This window comes from Haliotis rubra, unplaced genomic scaffold (assembly GCF_003918875.1).
Source record: "Haliotis rubra isolate DU_JTF1 unplaced genomic scaffold, ASM391887v1 Scf57, whole genome shotgun sequence".
NCBI classification, from domain to species: domain Eukaryota; kingdom Metazoa; phylum Mollusca; class Gastropoda; order Lepetellida; family Haliotidae; genus Haliotis; species Haliotis rubra.
In genome coordinates, this window is record NW_025767268.1 from 1,262,653 (window position 1) to 1,287,242 (window position 24,590).

Below are 24,590 nucleotides of genomic sequence, written 5' to 3' on the forward strand. Positions count from 1 at the left end.
CTTCTTTATATCTTTTATACCCCCGTGACCAGCGCGCACCTTGATTTAACAATTACCCCGTCTTCCCTGTTCGTAAATTGCCCTACAGATTTCGGTGGACTGGCGGATTTGAGAAACGTGTATTGTCATCTCGGCATCGACAGATATTTTCCAAATTTCTGAAGTAAGTTGATCCACTTCGCGAGGAAAGACCGGATTCATTACGATTTCGATCTTTATTATTGATCAGATGGTATTGAAAAGGCGGGCGAATACATGGTAGTTACATGATAGAAGCCAATAGTACGGACATAGAAGGGACATAACTCGTTATAGCATAGGGGCGTGTCTCGCTTAGAAACAGCGCCAGAAAGACATATAGGTGTATAGACCCAACCCTATTACTATATAACGGGATCCTTTTATATAGTAATAGGGTTGGGTCTATACACCTATATGTCTTTCTAACGTTGTTTCTAAGCGAGACGAGCCCCTATGGTTACTGAAATTCCAGCCCAACTCGGCAAAGGTGGAACTTGAATGCTATAGTCAGTTACCTCCCTTGCTTGGGGAAGCCGCGGCTATCCCTCGTTGATGTCAGAAGAAATTATTGTTGTTGGATGATATACGTTACTTTATGGAGGCAATTTGTAAAGTAATAAACAAAGCACAGTTTGACAGTTTGCTAAACTGCAAACATATTGTTGCTAGACACGACAGTGAGTTCGATAATACGGTCATAAGCTATAACCAGGGACCATATAATACTAGAAATAGTGTATATAGTGTCTGCTGTAACATATTTAGTAAGACATTAATTTGTAACCTCCATCAGTTTCCCGTTCTACGTGATTCTGACGCTTTAACATTCAAGCGGACACATTTCTGGTGTGTGTTTTTGTCATTCCTGTAATATGGAAACTGCAAAAATTATGTGAAAATTAAAAATGATACAATGATTCTCCTGCATGAGCTCTTCCACGCATAACTTGTTTAAGCCGGTGTCTGCCAGTTTGTCTGGCAGCTGGTCACGTTGACCGTATTGGAGAAAATTCAAGCGAATCTATATAATTTTGTGTATTCCTCTCATACTAGACACAAGATGTGTATGTTGATAATTATATATAACTGCCTTTTGCCAAACTCGGCTGTGAGTATGGAACTCTGGAATGGCTCCTGTCCAAAGTAACTGACCTGCCGTCAATCTTATTACAAAACAAAACTTTATGCTGGGAATAACAATAAATGGACCGGTGAAGATCTGGGTTAGAACTGGTTTTCTGCAACACATGCTTGTCGCAGGAAGCGACTAACGGGATCGGTTGGTCAGGCTCGCTTAATTGGTTGGAGTATAATGTAGCTATATTCCCGCAATATTACGATGGGATACTTCAGAAACGAGCTTCACACATTGTACTCATCATCAGCTCAGGGCCCTCGCCCCCTCTACACACAGCCCAGACAGCGAATGGGAATTCTCCCAGGAAACGCTGTCTAGTCGAACCCACCAAGAACTTTCCGGAGAATATGTAGACTCCCCAACACTGCAGCCTTCTGCATTACCCAGAGTGTCAGAAGGGCTGTGCTCCCCGGTGGAGAACCCAGGCACTTTCCTGATCTGCGCCAAGAGATCAGGAGGTACCAAACCAAGGGCACCGAGAACAATGGGGAGTCTGACGACAGTGTAACTGGGATGCAAGCGAGACATTTCAAAGGCGAGGTCCGCATATTTAGCATTCTTTCCCTGAATCTTGCCAATCACGTTGCTGTCAAAAGGGACAGAAAGAATTCAATGATATAAATAAATTCATTGGCTTTATCAAAAAGGACAAGATCAGGTTTGTTGGCTGCAATTCTTCTAAGGCTGTATATGTGGCTATTCCACAGAAGTTTGAAAGCATCATTTTCCATGACGCCCTGGACATGTTCAGGGTCGTACCATGGATTGACCTCAGAGTCAAAGCCACATGCATTGCGGAGACGGTACTAAAAGCAGCGAGCCATGCCATCAGGTCGTTTAAGATATGCGTTTGTGCCAAGGAAGGGCATCCACTGACAAGGTGTTGGACAGTCTCTGTAAATTCATTGCACAATCGAAATTTCATGAAAATATTATCTTTTAGAATCACATTTTGGCGATTGCGAGTCGGAAGTGTCCAACAACCTAGGTACGCTTAAAATAGCTGTGGAATTCCTTGCTCTCATCGTGAGTCTTGACATGCATCACCAGTGGATCATCCGATAAATAAATATGTGCAAATGTACACAATAAAATTCTATCATGAAGAGCATGCATATTAATCAAACCCCGACCTCCAGAATTGACTGGCATATATAAACGATTGCGATAGAAACGAGGGTGGTGTGCTCCGTTATCAGACATGATCCTTCTGGTCAGGCGGTCAAGACTCTGGATATCTTGTTTAGTCCAATCAATTACTCCAAAGGAATAGGAGAGGACTGGACCAGCGAAAGTATTGGTAGCTTTCGCTCTGAGCTCCAGATTTTGTTTAAGCGAGATTTATACTCAGCCCGAAGTTTGTCTTGAATCTGGGCATTCTGGAGCTTGTCTCGAACTTACATTCCAAGATAGGAGCTCGGTGTCATCCATGTAAAGAAGATGAGTAAGCGGTGTTGGGGATCTGTGCTGAGGGGGTCCAAGATGGTAACCCTCCTCCTTATTGAGCAGAAAGCTCAAAGGAGTTAAAGACAGACAAATATGCAAAGGACTGAAGAAGTCCCCCTGGAATATTCCCCTTCTGATTGGAATAGATTCCAAAGTCTGCACCTGCCCTTGCGAGTACATCTCAAGTTCAGTCGACCAGTAACTCATTAAAGACTTGAGTAAATCAAGTAGTCGCTCAGGGAGGTCAATACAATGAAGAGACTTCAGAATCCATTTGTGAGGGACATAGTCGTATGCTTTCTTGTAGTCAATCCAGCACATGGAGAGGTTGGTGTGATATGTTTTAGCCTCTTCCAAAATCATTTTTTGTACAAAAAGTTGATCTTTTCATCTCCAACATCCCTTCCTCGCTCCCTTCTGCTCTGTAAATCACCTGTGTCCACGAGAAAATTGAAGCAGTGAAGTAATGGTGTTTGGACACAGGGGAATGGTTTCCAGTACCGGTTTCGAATGCCATCAGGCCCTGGAGCTGTATTAGATTTGGACTTTTTGATAACACTTTTCAGGCAAGTTCGCTTGGTTATAGTGAAGCCAGCCCTTACTATCAGCGATGCACAGACAATCTTCATGGGGTCTCAGGATAACATTGGCCCGACAGGACCAAGAAAGTCAACAAAGTGCAAAGTGTTTCTGGACTCCTCTGAAAACATGCCAAAAGCGACAGGTATCCAAGTTTCGAAGTGTGCACCACTGACGTCAGTTGGCGCTATGATGATATGTAATTAAAAGGGGTGGCACAACACGTGGCCGTCGAGCATGGAGATGAGCTGCAAGTAGACGGTTTCTAATCAGTGTGTCGCACAAAGCGATCTCAGCGCTGAAGTGACCGGAACTCCCATGTTTTAACATAGACTTAAGGTAGTCCTGGCGCTAAGGTTGTTTTGTACAACGGCACCCTGACCCGTAATTCGTTCTCCTGTAGCGTGATCAAAGTTTGCAGCAATTTGATTGGCCATTTAAGTTCGATCTTGTTTCCTGATCCTGCACTCTTGTCGTTGACCTGAGACGGCCTGACCTTGGGCGATCGTCAACGTTTTTGTTAACTGTTCAATAACCCGTCATAGACTGTGAAACACTGAAAGCAATGGTCACTGTACGCTGTTTGGCCAGTGTCCATTATGGCAATAGCCATACACAAACAATTAGTGAGTGAGTCTAGTTTTACGCCGCTTTTAGCAATATTCCATCAATATCACAGCGGAGGACACCAGAAATGGGCCCGTGTGGGGAATATACAACATACATTGTCAAACAATTAAGAAAGTCAAGTAAATCACCACTGTATGAAAAACAGAACCAATAAGACTGACAGAAATATTGGTCCACAAAGATTCATCGACTTTTCTTTGAAAGTGTCAGAAAACCACCCACACACGTGTGTGACGCAACTGCATGGCAAGCTATAGATGTTTTGATACCAGGTTTTAGAAACAATCGTTCGTGAAATACGACCACTGGTCAAAATGCCTTTGTTATTTATGCAAACTTTCATGAATATGCTTCAGCCCAGCAATGACCGTTTATTATTCCATACCGTATTCAATTATGTGTCATGTGCTAAGCTGATTTGGCAAAACAACATGAACCTGGGAGGTGTAATCATCTAAAACGATTGCTGAAAGTGTTAACTGAAAATTACATTACAACTTGCAATGTCCAGGCCAATTCTCCATAGAAGCGGGTATAGGCAAGCCAACCAGGGGTAAAACCAATGAGTGTAGGACAAACATGTACATAACCAAAACTGTTATGAGAAACATCTGACGCAATACATGTCCTTCTTAACTACATTGCTACATCATCACCCGTCCTCATTACACAACATACTCACTGCGTCACGAGAAACATTTGAACGTTTCACATAGCGTTATATATGTAACATAATAGAGATAAGATAATACGGTCACCGGTTATCGCAATGTGAATCACAAGGTGGCTTGGTTGCTGCAACGTGAAACATGCTCTGACCGAGTTTCTGCAATGTGAAACTTACCTTGACCCAATAGGCTATATGAATGGAATGTTGAAAGTAGTTACCAGTCGTGTAGTAATGTCTCGTGTTGCCTGTTGACAATACAACCTGTGTCCCACCTCGACAACCGATAGGCTCTTCATTTGTACCTCACACCATGCTGTCGTGACGTTCGTTATGTGATAGTCACCATTGAGATAAAAAATGTGAAACACGCGACCCTCCTGGGGTGGATTGTGTAATGTAATGCTCTGTTTCGTCCTGGTTTTGCTGATGCCTGCAATGTAACTACTCGTAACTTTAAAGATGCTGTCGGGTGTCCTGGACTGAATATCATCCCAGGAAAGATTTCTCCGTAACGAATTAATTCTATCATTCAGTTAGATTGTATTGGGTCGTTTTTCCGAGAACAACGACCAAAAACACTAACAACTTATTATTAGTTATTTTGATATTATCGTGGTTGTTGTTGTTATTGTTGTTGTTGTTGTTGGTGGTGCTGGTGCTGGTGGTGGTGGTAGTCGTGGTGGTGGTGTTTTAAACACATTTGATTCCCCACTTGGGCACAATGTGTGAAACCCATTCCTGGTGTCCCCCCGCCCTGATATTTCTGGTATATTGCTAAAAGCGGCGTAAAACCATACTCACTCACTGAGCTACATTTGACATCGATCTTGTAGGGATTAGGAAGGCACTGATGACATGCACATAATATGTGGTCAGAGCAGGACACAATGTAACCCTATATCCCAAGCACCGACATTGTACGCAATGTAGATACACCGTGTGACGTCATGAAATGTAAAGCAGTCAGTGAACCACGTGATAAGACATTACAGTAGCACGGGCCGAGTCAGTAAAAACAAAACTAGGCCACGTAGGTGCGGTTCGTCATATGTCACATACTACAGTAACTCTTAACGTGAAACATTCTCACAGCTGACAATGCTTTCAGTTTGTAATGGGGAAGGTCGGTTTTACAGAGAGGTACTTTTGACTTTTCAAAATGATTGTATTCGACATTAATGTGTGTCAAAGCCGTGTCTTTTCGGGAATGTCAAACAAGACCATGTCACAATAAAGTTGTTTCGGGACCACAGCTGACATTACACGCTTTTTGCTTAGTATTTATGTCACCACAGCAATTATGAAATCTGTGACATTTTGTTTTTTCGGGGTTGTTTCGTCATGGCTGTCTCTGTTGTCGCCATGTTAATGACAATGAGTCACCTTGTGGCACTGGCCAGTTTCAGGACCAATCATGTCTGACTCTTGACGTTCCCAGACACAACAGGAAGAAAGAAGAAGAAGAAATATTTTTATTTGTGTGTCACATGTTATATATAAAACATACATAGATACTTTAAAACACTCAATAAAACATAACATCCGGCCATATGGACTATGAGACACAAGACACTACATTATGCCTAAAACAGATAGTAGTGAATAAAATATCACAGCTTTGTAAGCAACAGTGAAGTGTGGTATATTCAATTACATGACTACAAAGTGCGTGTACGTCTATTAAACATTTTAGTAACCAATGCAGCTAATGATTTTATTAATTTAACATTACCTAGCATAAATGCGGCCTGGTCAATAGGCGACAAGAGAGAAATTAAGGCATCGCCGGACAACGGGGTACATGTGTACCGCATTTCCTGCATTCGACGTCATCCCAAGTCTCAATAGACTGCATTTCTCAAACATACGCGGTTTGTAGCTGATGCCAGACAGTACCATCTAAAACATATAAACAACGCCTCTATAAGACGCCGGCTCCATTATTTGAAAGACATTAATGATCCCATCACATGACCTTACAGTATGTTACAGTACTCCCTTCCACTCGATAATTACCCTTTCCTGTAAAATATACGCTATATTTGACTGGAGAATACGATAATTGGTAGACAGATAGCTGCAACTGTGGCAGTATTACATAGAATAAACGTTTGGCCTCTAATAGACGAAGGGCTAATACCAATAAACGCCCGGGCTTCAAATACAGGAAAAGCGGTATCTTGACACACATACCCGACTTCACCTGTGTCGACACACGGGCATGTTTGCCTTTGCTGGACGTCACTGTGTGTGAGATGACCAGTAGCTGTATCACTTGAAGTCAATATATAACTTTGGCAGGGAAACTATGTACTCCGTCAGCTGACAATATCGCAATATTTGTATAGATCTCAGCCGTCCCACTTCTGGAGAATATGACCCAGTGCAAATAGGACCCGCATGAACAGATCATGTAATCACCTGTTATGTGGAGCTGCAGCCTTTAGATAAGTACAGGTACAGGTAATAGAGGGGGTGGACTGAACGCGCTGCGTACAAATCCACTGTGTCACGGAGCACTGATAAGCCTAGATGCTTCTAGACCTCTCCACACGACACCTTCCTCTGATATACCCTGCAATGTGCTTGGTAGTGTCGTGAGAAAAAATGCACCCGGTGTGTATATAAAGAGTAGGTCACGGTGTCTGCCGAAATGCCAACAGGCAAAGGCGTCCTCCAAAGCACCTAACCGAAGAAGAAGATTCACATTACATTGTTAATCTGAATCAGCAAAGGGTGACGATCTTTATATGACTGCATTCAAGGTTGTTCAGCTGGAGAAAAGTGTGCAGCGGTGCAAGTGTGACGTTATACATATTGTACACGTGTGATGTAATTAAGGTCATCCAGGTGGTACCATTGTGACATCATCCAGGTGTGCCGCGTTACTGATGGTACAGGTGTGACATGGAACGGATGGTACAGATGGTACAAGTGTGATGCTAAACAAGCGCTGTACATATGGTACAGATTTTATATGACATGATACATTTGTGTCGCTACAATTGTGACCTGCATGATGATATACTCGGTATGTAGGTTCTACATGTGTGACATGTGACAATAATCCTTCACAGGAGACTCGTGTTTACAGAGATTGTATGTTTACCTTTAATGTGAGCCAGAAAAGACTGAGAACGTACTGTGCAATATCAAGGAGCGTTTAGGCTTTTATACAAATATCGCCGTGAATATTCAACGATGTCGAGAAAGGCATTTGCAATGGACGGGAGTGGGGATGTCGAGAAGACGGGATCAAGATACAGCATGTTGAACCCCCTAAGAAACCTCACCAACATCAGCGACTGCACCTTCCCCCAGTTCCCGAAGGCACTGTTCGCCGAGTTCCTTGGCACCGCCATTTTGGTCATCTTCGGTTGCGGATCAGCGTTAACGGTGGAGGAGAACCTCAAACCCAACGTCGTGTCCATCGCCATCGCCTTCGGGCTCACAGTCGCCACCGTCATCTGGGCGTTAGGTCACGTCAGTGGCGCCCAGATTAACCCTTGCGTCGCCGTGGCGATGTGCTTGACGCGGAAGATGACCTTCGCCAAGGCATTGGCTTATAGTGTGACGCAATGTGGGGGCGCCGTCGTCGGGGGGTATATATTGTACGCCCTAACTCCGGCAGGGAGACGGGGGAACTTAGGGGTAACCCTAGTGCACAGTGAAGTTGGGGTCTGGCAAGCAGTTGGGGTGGAGTTCCTGGCAACGTTTGTCCTCATTCTTGGAATCTTCGCTACATGTGACTCCAGGATAAGTGACCATCCCGGCTCCAAGGCTCTAAGTATCGGATTGGTTGTGACCATGGATATTCCCTGGGCGGTGAGTACACAAGGGGAAACTTTGTAGGTAAACGAAAAGAAATTCTGTCAATGTGTTTTGGTTTTTAGCAAAGAGAGTACTGAACCAGCGGGCAAAGAAAATTTAACCCCATGTTTAATAGTGGGTAAAAACGAAACGGAAAATATGTATTCGTATGTATTTGATACGGGAATCGTGGATGTGTTTAGGACATTAAGATTTTAGTGTTTCAGCGAATGCGCTCAACATTTTGATAATGCTCCTTTTGCAGTTTTGTGTTCTCTAGTATCAAATGTAACCAACATTTTAGGGATTTACATACTTGTTCTACGAGTGTCTCGTTTAATAAGGTTACGTAGTCGTACGTACGTATGAACATCTACGTCGCCATGCCAAGACCTGGATCTTGTTCCACGTAGGGAGCGAAAAGCCTTCGGCTCGTTTCCCGGTCCAAGCAATAAACGTTCCAATCTGACACTGGTTGATAAACCTGAGACTGTTGTGCTTGAGGTGGGTAGGGGCCCTGAATTGATCTTCTGTAACCCATGCTTGTCGTAAGAGGCGACTAACGGGATCGGGTGGTCAGACCCGCTGGCTTGGCTGTTACATATTCGGACTTGATTATTTACAGACCGCTGCAAAGTGTGCTGCGTAAAACAACAACCACACAAACATTAGCGCTACGTATTTCGTACGCCTTGTTCCACGAAGGCTGATTAGCCAATGATTGCCGTAAAACATGCTCATGAAAGGTCATGAGCAAATCTTTTCACGAAGCGATAATAGCGCCATGAATGCTGTCGGAAGTCTTGCGCCTCAAGGGTTACGCAACACTGCTGTATGCCAATGGTCCAATGGTTCTTCTATTGTATACGATTTATGCACCCGGAAAGTTTTCTACCCGTAACCGGGTTAGCGAAACCTAACCCTACTCCAAACCCAACATAATGATTTCAATGCATCCAGACAAAGATTATGATTTTGTGTTTAAACTCGAGGCTTGGGTAACAGGCGGACGCCTTCAGTTATATACCAATGACACTCAGCAATGTGGGTTAAGAAAATATTTGATTCACGACATCAATATTTGTTTTCAAGTCGGAGATGAATACAGTTATTTATAGGTATAAACTTACAATGGTGGGACTCTTATGAATACTAACGCACTGTGTACAAAACCAGACAGGAGCCCGTCTAGACATATATATATTTTTCTCGGCTACGGCCTATACGCATGACATAAAACTAAGGTCGTGTGTTCTAGTTCCGGTTCGCCATGATTACTTTTCTAGGTTTGTGGTCACCATACCGGCGCTCGTAGTTCATTGAAGTGTGAAGAGAACTGCATTACTTCGGGTTTTACCCCCACATTAAGCTGACAGCCCGTTATTTAACAGGAATACTGTTCAAGGCCCGCGTTAAACCTTACTCACTCACACATTGTTATAGCTGTATGGTTTGGCCGTCTGAGGCAGATCGCATTTGAATATCGACTACATAATTGTACACCCTGATTGCAACAGATACGCTTGATTGTTGGAAATATCTTCTGTTAACTGTACACTGTAAATAAAAAGTTGTCAATTTGACAACTAAAAAGTTGTCAAACGGGGGTGCCTAAGATAACAACTTGAGTTGTCAATTTGACAATGGGCAACTTTTTGACAATGCATTCACATGGTTGTATATTCAAATTGTTGTCAAGAGATATTCAATTTGAATATGTTATATCTTCAAGATTGGCAATGGAAAAGATGTCAATTTAAATGCATTTCGATTGTCACAATGACAATGGCAAACAATATAAGTATCATACGGTAAGTATGACTATAATTTCAAAATACAATTCATGCATTTAGGAATAAGCATTATCTTGTGAAAACAAACATGAACACTTGTGTGGAAAACAATCTCTTTATTTCTAAACAATCAATCATGCAAAAATATCCGATCATGAAAATTGTACTTCTATGTCATGGAAAATCATCAATACCATCAAACATTGTATCAACTTCAAACGTTACCTCTCCATAGACATCTCACAGTACTTTAAATAAAAACATGTTTCGTTGAAATAATTTTCTACTAAACTCTGAATTAGAAAGGCAGAGTAATAAACACACAGATGTCATTGCATGTGGTTACTTTCTTCTGTCTAGTGTGAGTATAGAACAAATTTCAAGATATCACCGCATTTCAACTTCTACACAAAGAATGTCTAAATTTACTTTAAAGTTACTTATCTAAAAAACTCATATCTGAAACTCTCCTAATTACTTTCAGAGGAGTGGGGAGTATTTATAATATAAGGCATGAGATAGAATATTTAGTCTCACAGTTATGGTCCTATGGACTATTTCCCAATGTTACAATTGACTCCGGTCTGTTCTAGTCAGCACATTCAATTTCCTGCAATTAGTTTCGAGATCATGGACTTGACTGATTTTTCAACATTCTTGGTTTTCAAGTTGTTTTTACCCATCAATATATTGTTGATTTTCAGCAAAATGTTGTCCAAGAAAAAATGGGACTTGCTGAGACCTTGTGCACATTGCAAATTATAGATGTAAAAACTGACAGATAAACCTTTGAGGGCATCAATAATATTGTCTGTAGTGTACACTTTCTGTCCCTCAGAAAACACATGGAAAACGCAAACGTCCACGAAGAAGCTTCCTCTGCAACTCCATCCCACAGAATGAAGGATGTAATTGCAACCTATAAATGGAAATGAAATACTTGTTCTAGGCCGTACAGAAGGTGTGCCCCTTGCGCCACTTAAGTTAAAGGAATTAACATATGTAAAACATACTGACATAAATATATATCTACTTATAAATATTCATACCATAAATACTTATTTTCGTTTTGGATAAAAAGTACTTGAACACATAATACTGTCTTTCGAACTTATAGGATGTAGAACAACGAATTATGGATTAACATCAACTCATAATTGCTCCTATTTTTTAACAATGTAACACTATCCAGTGTAACTCACTTGACAGTCCTTTACAATGAAGATCTTTGCCTCATCTCTTAGGAGTCCGGGAAGACCCAGGATCACTGTGGCCAGTGGGTGAGTGAGTTTGATTTTACGCCGCTTTTAGCAATATTCCAGCAATATCACAGCGGCACTGTGGCCAGTACTGCATCTGTACAAAGGATAGAGTATAACATAATTGACACTATTACCATAACTAATTGTAGGCATAACTGAACACATGGTTACACAACCAGACTGTTGTATCACCTAATGAAAAATATATCAGGTTTTCAGAAAGCTACAATCTTTCCATTCACTGTCCAAATTACTTGGAGCATAAAATTATCCGTGAAACAAATAAAAAAGTTGTTTATAGATTATATTTTCAGGGACCAACCATTCATTGGGTGTATAGCTATATTTACGCAATAGCGGCTGAAACAGGAAAAACATGCTTACACTTTTTCTGTTTCATCAGTTCTTGTATCCACGTCTTTCATCAAAGATTTGACATACTCCTGGACTTTCGATGAATTTCTGATTAGGTAATAGATTCTTTTTCAGACACCTTTCCCAGTCCGGAGTTCATTGTCTGCGATGTTAGTCTCTGTGAGTCGAGAGTATTCTGCACAGATCTGAAATCATAAACTATTTTGTGAAAAGATAAAAAAAAAAACACACTTTTATTTCTTTCTTTTAAATTTTGAGTGACTGTTACAAATTATACAATATGAGAGAAAACATGACAAAACATAAGATTAAAAGTTATGGACTTCATGGAATACATGTTTATTCAAAATAAATCTGAGAAACTTACTCTCGTGCTCTTACCTTCTAAATAAACTTCAGTCGCCAAATGAGTCCATCTTTGAAATAAGACGTCAATGATATCATTATTCTGATAAGACAGAGGATATCTGGAAACAAAAAAGACTGTTCTTATTAATGATATTATTGGCTTTACAGATACATTACAATTTGAGATATATCATTGAATAGGAAGTTCTTACTTGAAATTGTACAAGTTAAACATATATAACCAATTTAATGCTGATATCTTACACATAAGGGACGTAACTCTAATGGTATGACTGAGCTAGGGGAGGTAACTCTAATATATTGTCAATCTGTTGTTAATGTGACAATGAAGGTTGTCAAATGTAAACCGTGTTCCTGAAAATAATGGAATAGAAAATCTGTGCGCTTAAACTGAACATCGTGACATTCTAAAACACACGTAAGTACTTAATGTTATTACTCGACAGATATTTGTGTTATATCTAAGGCTATATGGCCAGTTATTCTTCGGAATGTGTGCACAAATTTGTGTGCTGACCAGTTGAGACATTTCTTCATGATTTTCCGTTAATATGGACAATGCTAGAATCAGAAACACTGTATTCTTACTCTATAGTTATCTAATGAAAGGAAACTGTAAAAGTGTTTTGCATATACTTACAATTACCACTCTTCCTGCTCACGTTGACGCTGCCGACGCGTTACAACTCATTTACTGTGACCTTCGCTGTGAAGGACATTGGAACTGCGCATGCGCTCAATCCGTCAAGTTTGACAACCTTGTATTGTCAAAGTTTTAGTAAACTCAAAATATGACAACGCTTTGACAATAAACTATTGTCAAGACATATCCTGTGTAAAACGCGTGGTTAAACTATAAACATGATCGTTAACACTATCTAAATATCATATCTAATGAATGTTTGTTTTAAAGCAATCAGTATAAGACTGCAATGTTGTCACAATGACAACATGGGTTGTCATACTGACAACTCTCAATGTTCAAACTGACAACTTATAATTGTCAAAGCAATAATGACAACGCTAAAATTGTCAAATTGACAACGTTTTATTTACAGTGTAGAAGAGTCGTGTATGATCTGATTGCAACGTCAACATTTCTATTCTTCCAGGCTCAGTACACCGGTGCAAGTATGAACAGTGCAAGGAGCTTTGGCCCCGCGTTGGTAATGGGCATCTGGGATCACCATTGGGTATGCATGGACTCGATAGCCTTTATATATCTTTGGCATCAATCAAAGTGATCTTAGGTCCATACTTGCTGAGATTCCTCTGCTTGAACATGGACACACATGGTATTAGGATCACTTTGTGCGATGACGCACTGGTTTGGGTTTACTAGAATGCAAACAGAGTAAATTAAGTCATCTATAGGCGGTAGGCGGATCCAGAAGTGTGTTTAGATCATGACGAAGTATACGTGGTTGTAGGGACAAAGTGTCTGTTTAGAGAACGAAAAGCCTGGGTCTCGTTCACTGGTCGCGCTTGTCCAACCATCAACCGTTACAATCTGACACTGGCTGACAAAACAAGGACTGGCGGGCTCGTTGTGGGGAGGCAAGATAACCCGCGTCACGGGCTAGGACTAGGGCATAAGAAGGCCAAGCGATGACCTATGTCCACCTTTTGTCCAGTCCATTGCTATAATAAGTTTATGCTTTCGAGGAGGACTACATAACTGGCTTGTCATTCAGATATATACACACTTCAAGAATCATGTTTCTTTGTTTTCTGGGGTGAGAGCTAAAGCTCTTGTCATGCCGAAAACCCGGGTTTGATTCATCACGTGGGCCCAGTGTGTCAAGCCCATTTCAGGTGTTCCCCTCCGTGACATTGCTGGAATATTCCTAAAAGCGGCGTAAAACCTCACTCACTCACTCATCCACCCACTCACTCACTCACTCACTTCTTCTTTCGATTTCTTACTTCCCTTCAGTTTTACATTAACAGTTCTAGAATTGTGAATTTGTATTTCAAACATTTACTCTAGCGCTTTCAAAAGAATCAATGTTCAGATTGCATGTGTTGCATAGACTACATGTATGTTTCAACACTTACAGGTATACTGGCTAGGTCCCATGTTGGGTGGAATCGCCGCGGGATTGGTGTATGACCAAATCTTTGCCGTCAACTCGTCTCTCCTCAAGACAAAAGAATGGCTGGGATCACGTGACTACGACGAGGACAGGATCTACCGATATATGTTGTCACGTGACCAGATGACAAAGAGGGGAAGCAGTATTGAGACACAGCCACTGAGCGTTGACATCAACGGCTTTGAGGAAGGAGAAGGGGTGTGGCAGTCCCGAGTGTAACGTGCTCCTGAACTCTGAACTTGTGGCATATGGTAAGACGCCGGTCAAGAAATATTTCCCTTCATTAAATGGGTATACCGTCTTGACCATTTTTCTCAATAGGTGCATGCACCCAAATAACATGTAGTTGGGCAGACGGACCAAGCTTGCTATTTCACATTAACACATGAAATATGTCATTTTGTTAATGTTTTCTTCATTCTGAACCTCGTCATGACTTTACACCGCACCTTAAACAGGCATGCTGTGGCTAATGGCTCTACTCAAAAATGGTTTACCAAGCATAATGATTTCAGTGAACACATGATCCTCCACAGAGAGTTGTACCCCTTTTACATGGACTAGACAGTTTCTGAAGGACTCGCTATGTATTTGGATATATCTGTATGTGTGTTCGTGTGTGCGTGCGTGCGTGTGCGTGTGGCCTTGCGTATGTCAGCTTTCTCAGACATTTTTGTCTGGTACTCCTTTTAGGGTGAAGTTGGCTCGGCTCTCAGAAGATGTATGAAATATCCACAACATTATAATTGTATAGCCATACTTTATACCCTCGGATCGGGTAGTTTTGGTTAGGGGGGACTCCCCCCGATATGTCGAGGGCGGACTCTCAGAATGTGGAAAAAGAATTTCTTATACAGGAAGGTTGATATTGTCTTTCAAGAAGAGAGGTAACAAACCCTCAGAGAGACAGTGTGTATCAAGGGAACAATTATAATGACGATTAAAAACCTACGGTTATATCTTTAGTTGTTGAAAATGATATAAAGTCCAAAGTCGTTCGAGGATAATTTCATATTGATGTCATCATGATACGACTCTTCAGAGCTACCTTTTGATGGTAATAAATGCTGATATCAAGGCCAACGTTGTTCGAGGATTATTTTGTATTAGTGGTACGACTGTTCAGAGTTACTGGTTGATGACAATACATGGACTGTACGGTCAAAGTGTTTGCGGGTAATAACGGATGTAGATATTACGGTGAGTGAGTGAGCTCATCTTAACACCTCTTTCAGCAGTATTCCTGTTAAAAACCGGCGTGGCAGACCTTTACCGTTTGGTTTAAACCCACAAACACCACTGTGGTGCTGATATACCAAGACATTCGGCAACACTCGCCCCTTTCCGTAGCCTAGTTTGTCCCGGAATCATTCGTAAATACTCGCCTCTTTCCGTGACCTACGGAATGACACGAGTAGTTACGAATGTCCCGGAATAACACGAGTGGGTTACGAACGATATCAAGGAAGATAATCGGAGTGGACCGGCATTCGAATTAAGAAATACAGTTCGTTCTACCACCATGTATAGTGTAATAAAACACACTTTCGCCCTGAACTATTATAGTTAAAGTACGAGGACGCTTGCGTCCGAGTGCTTTAACGTTATAATAGTTCAGGGCAAAAGTGTGCTTTATTACACTATACATGGTGGTAGAGCGAAGTGTATTTCTTTTCTAAGATGCCAAATTTAATACCTTCTAAGGATATTTACGATTAATTTAAGGCAGAAAACAAACGACGGTGCCGGTGACCAAAATTAAGAATCCTCGCACAGGGCTAACTGTTCTATTGATGTGTCTGGTACGACGAACGTTGAGTCGAATTGACGTTTTAACCGTCGTAAAACATTAAACGTAATGTTTCCACCAGTGATGTTAGCTGCGTGAAGCAACTGCAAACAAAGAAACGGGATGCAACGGAGTAGTTTACTGTAGGAGGCCGTACGAGGCGATGACAACTGACATGCATCGTGACGTCGCTTACATTGTGACGTAAGGTAAAATGTTTCGATTACGAGGGGGCACACTAGAATGGCGCGGTGACGGGATAACGTCATGCAATTGTTACGTCATCAAAAAACTATACCTTTATTGTCCAAGATATTTTTATGGATTAAACTTCTTTGTAATTTCTCTCACGACGTTTCGAGACCATTCCAGGTCCCTTCATCAGGTCTCGAAGCGGCGTAAAACCTCACTTTAATCCATAAAAATATCTTGCACATTAATTTTAATGTACAACTTCTAAATGCCACTGAAAGACATTATACCTTTATTGTCTGATAATGTTTGTTTTTTTCGATTGTTCTAACCGCTAGGCATCTTAGAATCCGCAAGCATAGGTGACGTGACCAGGAGACGCAATTCTGCGCCAGTTCTGCACTGTATCTTTGTTTTGTTGGTTGTGTAACGCCGCACCCAGCAATATTCCAACTATGTGCCGGCGGTCTCGTAATAATCGATTCTGAAGCAGCCAAACCAGCGATCAACAGCATGCGCATCAATCTACGCAGTTGGGATACATTGACATGTGTCTTACGACAAGCATGGGTTGCGGAAGACCAATTCTAACCCGGATCCTCACGGGTCGCGCTGTATGGTACACTAACAACTAGCTGTGTCACTGCCACGGGTTTAGGTCTCCTTCAAATCTGAGTAATGGCGACAGTGGCAGTATTTGGTCGGGGAATTGGGTTCGTTTTACGCCTTAGTCACTAATACACCAGCTGTATCACGATGGAATAGACAGCCAGACAGATTTTATTCAATAAAGAGGCCTTGGGCCCATGATGCATACTTTCTTGGTGATACCGAATAATACCTGAGTGAGAATATAGCTGCTGAGCAGGCACAGGTATGAAAATTTGTAATACAATATTATATGGACAACAAAATGCATTATAAATTGTTGGTTTTAAATGATGAGCCTTACTGTGTACCAGTGATAACTGAAGGGCTAAGTGCTTTAGGTTAATAGTGTTGGGTCTCAGTTTCCATATTTTATATAAATAAAGACATTTACTATGCACGATAGAGACATTATTGTGTACCAGTAATAATTACAAGGCTAAGTGCTTATGGATTAATAGTGTTGGCTCTCAGTTTCCATACTTTATATAAATAAAGACGTATACTATGCAGGGTAGAGACATGTATGTATCACGACGGAATATTGATGTCGAATCTTGGCCCGACAAACCAGTGTTTGAAGGTATAAACAACAATCCACACGGTGTAAGAATAGACACCAATAGCCATCACCGTGGGTGATCCGTATATAAATCGGCTTATAATCCTTCTCAATTATTGGTGTGAATAAATGTGTATTTGCGAACGCGACTAAATTTAATAACAAAAGTGCTTGTATTTCTTTTGTTATATAGTATGACCAGAAATTATTGAGAATTTTAGGAATATGTTTAATTGGATTTCTAGTATAAACAACCTTGACCAGCTATCAAATGCTTGGTTTCATTCAAGAGAGACAACTCCGTTGATCCTTTTTCATTAGTTTGTGAAGAGTTATCCCCCTTTGTTTACTTGCTAGCAGACGACATTTTCAGTGATCCTCTGTATGGATGATTTAGAGAAGAGGAAGTTGATTTTAGAGTATTATAACAAGGACATCAGATCAGCTAAAGTGATTTCAAGTAGAACAGGCATCCCATCCCTTTGTCCACTGTTTATCGTGTTTTGAAAAATATTGCAAATGGATATGGCATTGAGCACCAGGGGGCGCAGGTAGGCCCAGAAAATTGACTGTCAGTGACAGGAGGCGGCTTGGTATTCTTGTTTCTGAAAACAAACGAAGGAGTTAGAAAACTTAAGGCTGGATATGATTGATAGGGGAACTGTGACTGTCTGTAAGGAGACAATTAGAACTGAGCTGCATGCAATGGGTTGGCAGAAAAGTCGAGGAATTCTATCACCGATCATGAAACCTGAACAAAAGGAGCGAAGGTTGAACTGGTGCTTACAGCATAGAAATTGTAACTGGGACAATGTGATTTTCTCAGATGAAAGTTCTGTGTGGCTGTTTCCTAATACACTGAAATTCTGGACCAAACAAACTGAAAACACTTTGTATCAGGCCCAAAGTACAGTCCGAAATTTAATGTGTGGGCTGGCATATCTGTGTTAGGGGCAACGCCCCTCTGTATATTTGAAGGGAATATGAACAGTGAGCGGTACACAGATATTCTCGAGGGACATTTACTTCCATCTGCTCACGTGTTCTATGGACATTTGTGGATTTTCCAGCAGGACAACGACCCAAAACATCCTTCAAAACATTCACAGGCCTGGTTTCGGACCCAAAATATGACATTAATAGATTGGCCAAGCTATAACCCTGACCTAAATCCAATAGAAAATGTTTGGGGACTTATGAAGGAAAGTGTCAATAAGAAAAATCTGACAAATATTGCTGAAATGAAAGAAGGGGTGGTCCGATATTGGGACAGCACTTCTTTGATCAGTAGTATGCCCCGCCGCATTGAAGCCTGCATTGCTGCCTATGGTGACTTGACAAAATACTAACTGTTCACCTGTCTCTGAATCTGGAGTTATGTTCTGCTAATATTCACATTTAATACGTGAGTAATGAGTGAAAAAAATATAAAAAATTACAATCTTTAATTCTCAATAATTTCTGGTTGTACTGTAACATCAGCAGATAACACACCATCATCCTAACTCAAGACATGAAAGATAAAAATCAAGCAAGTTTCTTAGTTTTCTATAGCTCACCTCAGCTGAAAGTAAGGAAGCTGTGGGGCTTTTTGTCTGTTAATGAATCAGGTAGAAGTTGATTTGTTGGAAAGACTGGTAGGCCATTACAGCCAGGTATTTCCTACAGCCACTGTAAATTGCTAGGGTGACCAACGTGAATAACGGAGAGAGCTAAGCAAACTAGAATACATGGGTATAATGTCTGGAACACATACTGCCCTACCTACTAACACGGACGGTGGTAACCACCGACACGCATGCACACAATCACACAGAGCTGGAACATTTTTTAAATAAACATTACTTACTTGCTCTCCTCAATCATCCTCACGTGAAAGTAATTATCACTACACGACCAGTGCGACGTATGATACGTTTCATCTGTCGTCCTTCAAATGTCACTACACACACCATGGGCGGATCCAGGAATTTGTGTGTGTGTGTGTGTGTGTGTGTGTGTGTGTGTGTGTGTGTGTGTGTGTGTGTGTGTGTGTGTGTGTGTGTGTGTGTGTGTGTGTGTGTGTGTGTGTGTGTGTGTGTGTGTGTGTGTGTGTGTGTGTGTGTGTGTGTGTGTCCCCGAAGCCAAACGGACTATACATGTCACTGCACACTGTTTTCATAGTGTTCGCAGAGCCAGTAAAATATTCATTCATTACCCTTGAAAGGATAGCGAGAGTGTACATGAACAAAATCATTTTATGGATGTTAAATTCTTTATTGTGAGGAGTATCCGCCACTGAAGTCGTAAGAAGTATTTGCTGATAAACACTCAACATTCGTATTGTGATCAATTGTCCAACACATTATTTATCAAATCGGTTCAGTTCACAACAGAGAGTGTGTTCATAATGCAGGCAACGGCAGTAAAATACGCATCTCAACCCACTAAAAATTTCATTACATGAAGAGGGTATCCGTATCCTGACTGGAATACCACTGACATATTTTTTACCATTGTTTAGAGAGCATGCAGCTATATCGGTGATGGACTCCTTTGATGTAAGGGTGACTACGGATGACGTCCTGCTTGTTACCAGACTTGTGATCCAGTGATGGAGTCCTTGCAAAAGTGAGTGAGTGAGTTTAGTTTTACGCCGCACTCAACAATATTCCAGCTATATGGCGGCGGTCTGAATATAATCGAATCTGGACCAGACACTCCAGTGATCAACAGCATGAACATCGATCTACGCAAATTAGATACGATGACTTGTGTCAACCAAATCAGCGAGCCTGACCACCCGATCCCGTTAGTCGCCCCTTACAACAAGCATGGGTTACAGAAGATGAGTTCTAACCCGGATCTTCACGGGTACTCCTTGCAACAAGAGTTGTGACCAGTGATGGACCCCTTGCTACAAGAGTAGCGATTAGTGATGGATTCCTTGTTACACACGATTAGTAGATCGTCAGCGACAAAATTTATCCATTCTTGACTATCCTCAGAAACACATTCTGTTTGGTGTAAAGGGGAATATAGCTGTGAACATTGCACGAATGGATCACTCAAAATCAGTGTTGACACCAGGTGTTTGTGAAACGGTCAAATATGTCCTGCCGTCCAGCACCCCCATTTACAATCTGCCTATAATCAATGTTTTCTGTGTCCTCATCTATTGGTCACATCCCCCAAACCTCCATCAAGGCGTTTGTCCATTGCTGTCACAAGGCTGAATAACCCCTGTCTTCCATGTATCCATTGCTAATCACCAACAACACTAATTAACTGATGGCTTTCCTTGATAAATCTCCACCTTCGTATTACTTCCGTTGTTCTTACCCGTGCACGTGCATGCTCCCTGCATCCTACCATTCTTTACACACAAATTCCGTTTTTTACCTCTGTTTGAGACATTGTACTTACATAGCCTCTGTTTGAGACATTGTACTTACATAGCCTCTGTTTGAGACGATGTACTTACGAGGGGCGTCCCAAAAGTAGTTGGCCTTACCTAGAAAATTATATAAATGCAGCTGTTTTTATGTTTTATATTTCTACATATTATCTGTCAACCTCAAGCAAATTGCTTTTGCCATGTTCCAGCCTCACGATCCCCGTTTTATCTTGGTAAGCCCCAAAAACGCAAAATCTGCAAAAAATGCATCAAAAACTTCAGGAAATAAAATATGCAAGAAACATTTAGTGTATTTGAGATATTAAAGTGCAGATATTAAAGTGCATATAAGTGCAGGTTGAAACTAAAATCGCTTGTTAAAGTGACTCACCCTTCATGTTTACTGAAAGAGCTTGTTTTGGAGACACTACCCATCCCCTTCAGATGACGTAATCATAAGGACACAACTTATTCTAATATTTTCACTTTTTCATACATGATGCCAAGGGTTCAAACTAAATACTGAATGGTCACACAAGTGCCAGCACTCGATATATTGTAAACAGTACCAGCTTGAATATCTGGACACAATGTTTTTGAAAGATTAAAATGGGGGTCACCTTTAAAAACAGCCCCGTCTAAATATAAATCAAGCAATCCAAATCTTTGAATATTGATTATGACGGGAAGTCATCCAATACTATACTAACATATTTTATATGACATTATCTAAGGGCATACCATTATCCAAAAGGTACAAAATGACAGATCGTTTTTCACTTTCTGGAATTTTTAAAGAAATATTATACCCCAATGTGTTGTGATGACAAGTATCTCGTTAACCACATTACCCACATATGTGAAATTTTGGATATAGCTTTGCTAATGATTCCTTGAAAATACAATGGAAGCTTTTCTAACGTTGGACATCGAGAATATAGGTAGGCCGACTACTATTGGGGCGCCCATCGTACATAGCCTCTGTTTGCTTATACAACCCATTTTTACATATTGCACTTTAAATGCATTTGTTTGAGACATTTTACGTACATATATATGCTCTGTTTGGGGCTTGCATGTTTGCATGATGTAACATTGCACATTGTAATCTAACAATCTTCTCTTTTCTGCATGACGTAACATTAAGACACTGATTAAATTAACAATTGATATGCCAAATTTTTATGAGTACTGAAGAGTCAAAAAGAAACTGTATTTTAGAGATTTTGATCTGAAGTTTTGGACGACACGGCATTTTATTATTTAAGACAGAAGTCTGAAATTTGGCAGAATAATAACCCAGATGGGCATGTTTAAAATTGTCATTTCAAAGTCATCTCACAGACACCAGTTTGTCACAGGGGGCGTCTTTCTCAGTATCTCGTATGAGCACCACGCGCTGCAATCACTGCACGGCATCTCCTTGGACAAGAACGGATAAGACGCCGGATTCTTTCCTGGGGAATGGCTCTCCACTCCTCCTGCAGTGCAACGGCGAGCTGTTGCAGCGTCTGTGGCGGCGGCTGACGTTGACGTACGCGTCGATCCAGAGTATCCCACAGGTGTTCAATAGGGTTGAGGTCTGGTGATTTAGAGGGTCATGGCAAGACATTGACGTTGGAATTCTGCAGAAAGTTCATTGTTGCACGTGCAGTATGAGGCCGGGCGTTGTCCCGTTGAAAAATCTGTGTCTGTTGGTCAATAATCGGGAGAAGGTGAAGCTCTAACACGTGGTTGATGTAACGTTGGCTGTCAGGTTCCCTGGAACGATCACCAAGTCTGATTTCAGGTTGTATGAGATGGTTCCCCAAACCATGACGCTTTCTCCGCCAAATCTGTCCACCTGTCGGACGCAGATGGGCGCAAAACGTTTATGACGTCTCCTATACAGACGCTGTCTTCCGTCGTGACGTTGCAAAGAAAACGTGATTCATCAGAAAACCAGATTCGCCTCCAGTTTTGTAAAGTCCGTATCCTTACGTTGTTGCACCACCTGAGTCGTCGGCGTCGATGTAGGGGCGTAGTACAGGTCCAACAACTGGTCTACAGGCACGTAAACCCGCTTCTTTCAGACGGTTCCTAATCGTTTGAGCTGACACTCTCCTCAAACCTGGTATTTGTGTGGCAGTCACGGTTGGTAGGGCATGCCGATTACGCAGGTGATGGACCCGGATGTACCGATCTTGACGGGGGGTCGTGATTCTTGGCCTTCCACTTCTCGGGCGATCGTTGGTCAAATTGAAGTTGTTGTAGCGGCTCCAAAGTCGGGATATCGTTGTTTTGTGAACATTTCGAAAGCCGTGCAACAGTTCCAAAACTTTCTCCGGCTTGAACACGACCAATGGCGAACACAGCTTTTCGGCGACAAATGAATGAATATAATACGGAAGCACATGGGCTTTTATACACCTCTACATTAACTGCCATTTTCATGATTTGCATGTGTTTTTTTTGTGCGAAGTCACCATGAGGGTCATTTCATGCGTTGTGACGGAATAAGCAATAAAATACACTTATGCGTACAAATGCAGTTGTTTGGATGGTAATCTTCATTAATTACGTGTATCATTTCAATACATTCGAATAAAATTTAGTTTGAAGCAATAACTCATTCAAACGAATTTTTCATATCTGAATGCGTTTCTTTTGACAGAGTTTATTTACATGGCTTGTTTTCGTGGCATGTCATTATTTTAAGGATAGCGGGAAGCAATAACACTGTCATTAAAACAGTCTGATGTCTTTTTTATATTTTATTGATGTCATTACCTAGCGGGAAGCAATAAAACTGTCCTTTCATAACAAATTTATTATTCAAATTATCAAAGTTGAAAGAGCTATTTAATTTGTACCACACACAGGTATTCACGGTACTCGCAGGTGTAGCTGACGTCAACATTTCACCACACTGCACGCCTAGCATAGCGACGTTTTATACCTGTGCCTGTCTGTCTGTCTTTCTGTGTGTGAGCATGCGTGTGTGTGTGTGTGTGTGTGAGCATGTGTGTGAACGTGTGTGTGAGCGCGTGTGTGTGTGCGTGTGTGTGTGTGTGTGTGTGTGTGTGTGTGTGTGTGTGTGTGTGTGTGTGTGTGTGTGTGTGTGTGTGTGTGTGTGTGTGTGTGTGTGTGTGTGTGTACAGAATTAAATAAAAATGTTTGGCAGCATGTTGGCTGTTCAATAAATAAATTCGTTTAATAAAACTTCGCGTGGATTCAGTTTTACGCCGCGTTCAGCAATATTCCAGCAATATCACGGCGGGGGACACTAGAAATGGGTTTCACACATTGTACCCATGGGGGAATCGAACCCGGGTTCTCGGTGTTACGAGCGGACGCTTAACCACTAGGCTACCCTACCGCCCCTACACATTAATGAAGAGTCAGTTTATTGGCTACAGTGACAGTAAGTCAGTGAAGACACGTCAAGTCAAACACGTCGATAATAAATAAGGCAGAAGTAAAACAGACCCGGAACTATTGTCGATTACACGAGAAAACATGACTACCTGGTTGATTATACTAAATGTTACCTTCTTATAAGTGGGTGATTAATTATAAATACCTATCTATTATCTATATTTAAGTGGATGTAAGTATCAAATGTGTGGACCTGTGCATAGAGCTCAGGTCACAAATTAGTTGAAGTTAAGCTTGACTCAGACGAGTCCTGTCTCAGTATTGCCGTTAGTACTCAGTTGAATCACAATGACGCTGATGCTGATGTTGCTGATACGGATGCTGATGTTGCTGATGCTGATGCTGATGTTGCTGTTGCTGATGATGTTGATGCTGATGCAGATGTTGATGATGCTAATGTTAATGTTGATGATGCTG

At 41.4% G+C, this 24,590-nt stretch overlaps 1 protein-coding gene across 1 annotated transcript; it reads left to right on the top strand.

Moving 5' to 3' along the window:
• Nucleotides 1-6,971: 6,971 nt before the first annotated feature.
• On the top strand, nucleotides 6,972-15,268 carry LOC124254243 (aquaporin-5-like). The gene is made up of 3 exons (XM_046688150.1): nucleotides 6,972-8,309; nucleotides 13,206-13,286; nucleotides 14,154-15,268. Exons 1-3 carry the CDS (start codon nucleotides 7,686-7,688, stop codon nucleotides 14,406-14,408), a joined length of 960 nt encoding a protein of 319 aa, XP_046544106.1. The 5' UTR covers nucleotides 6,972-7,685; the 3' UTR covers nucleotides 14,409-15,268.
• Nucleotides 15,269-24,590: the final 9,322 nt, after the last annotated feature.

Coding starts and splice junctions, on each gene's coding strand:
- LOC124254243 (XM_046688150.1), top strand. CDS start 7,686: ATGTCGAGAAAGGCATTTGCAATGGACGGGAGTGGGGATGTCGAGAAG. Junction 8,310..13,205: donor CCATGGATATTCCCTGGGCG/GTGAGTACACAA, acceptor CTATTCTTCCAG/GCTCAGTACACCGGTGCAAG. Junction 13,287..14,153: donor GCATCTGGGATCACCATTGG/GTATGCATGGAC, acceptor CAACACTTACAG/GTATACTGGCTAGGTCCCAT.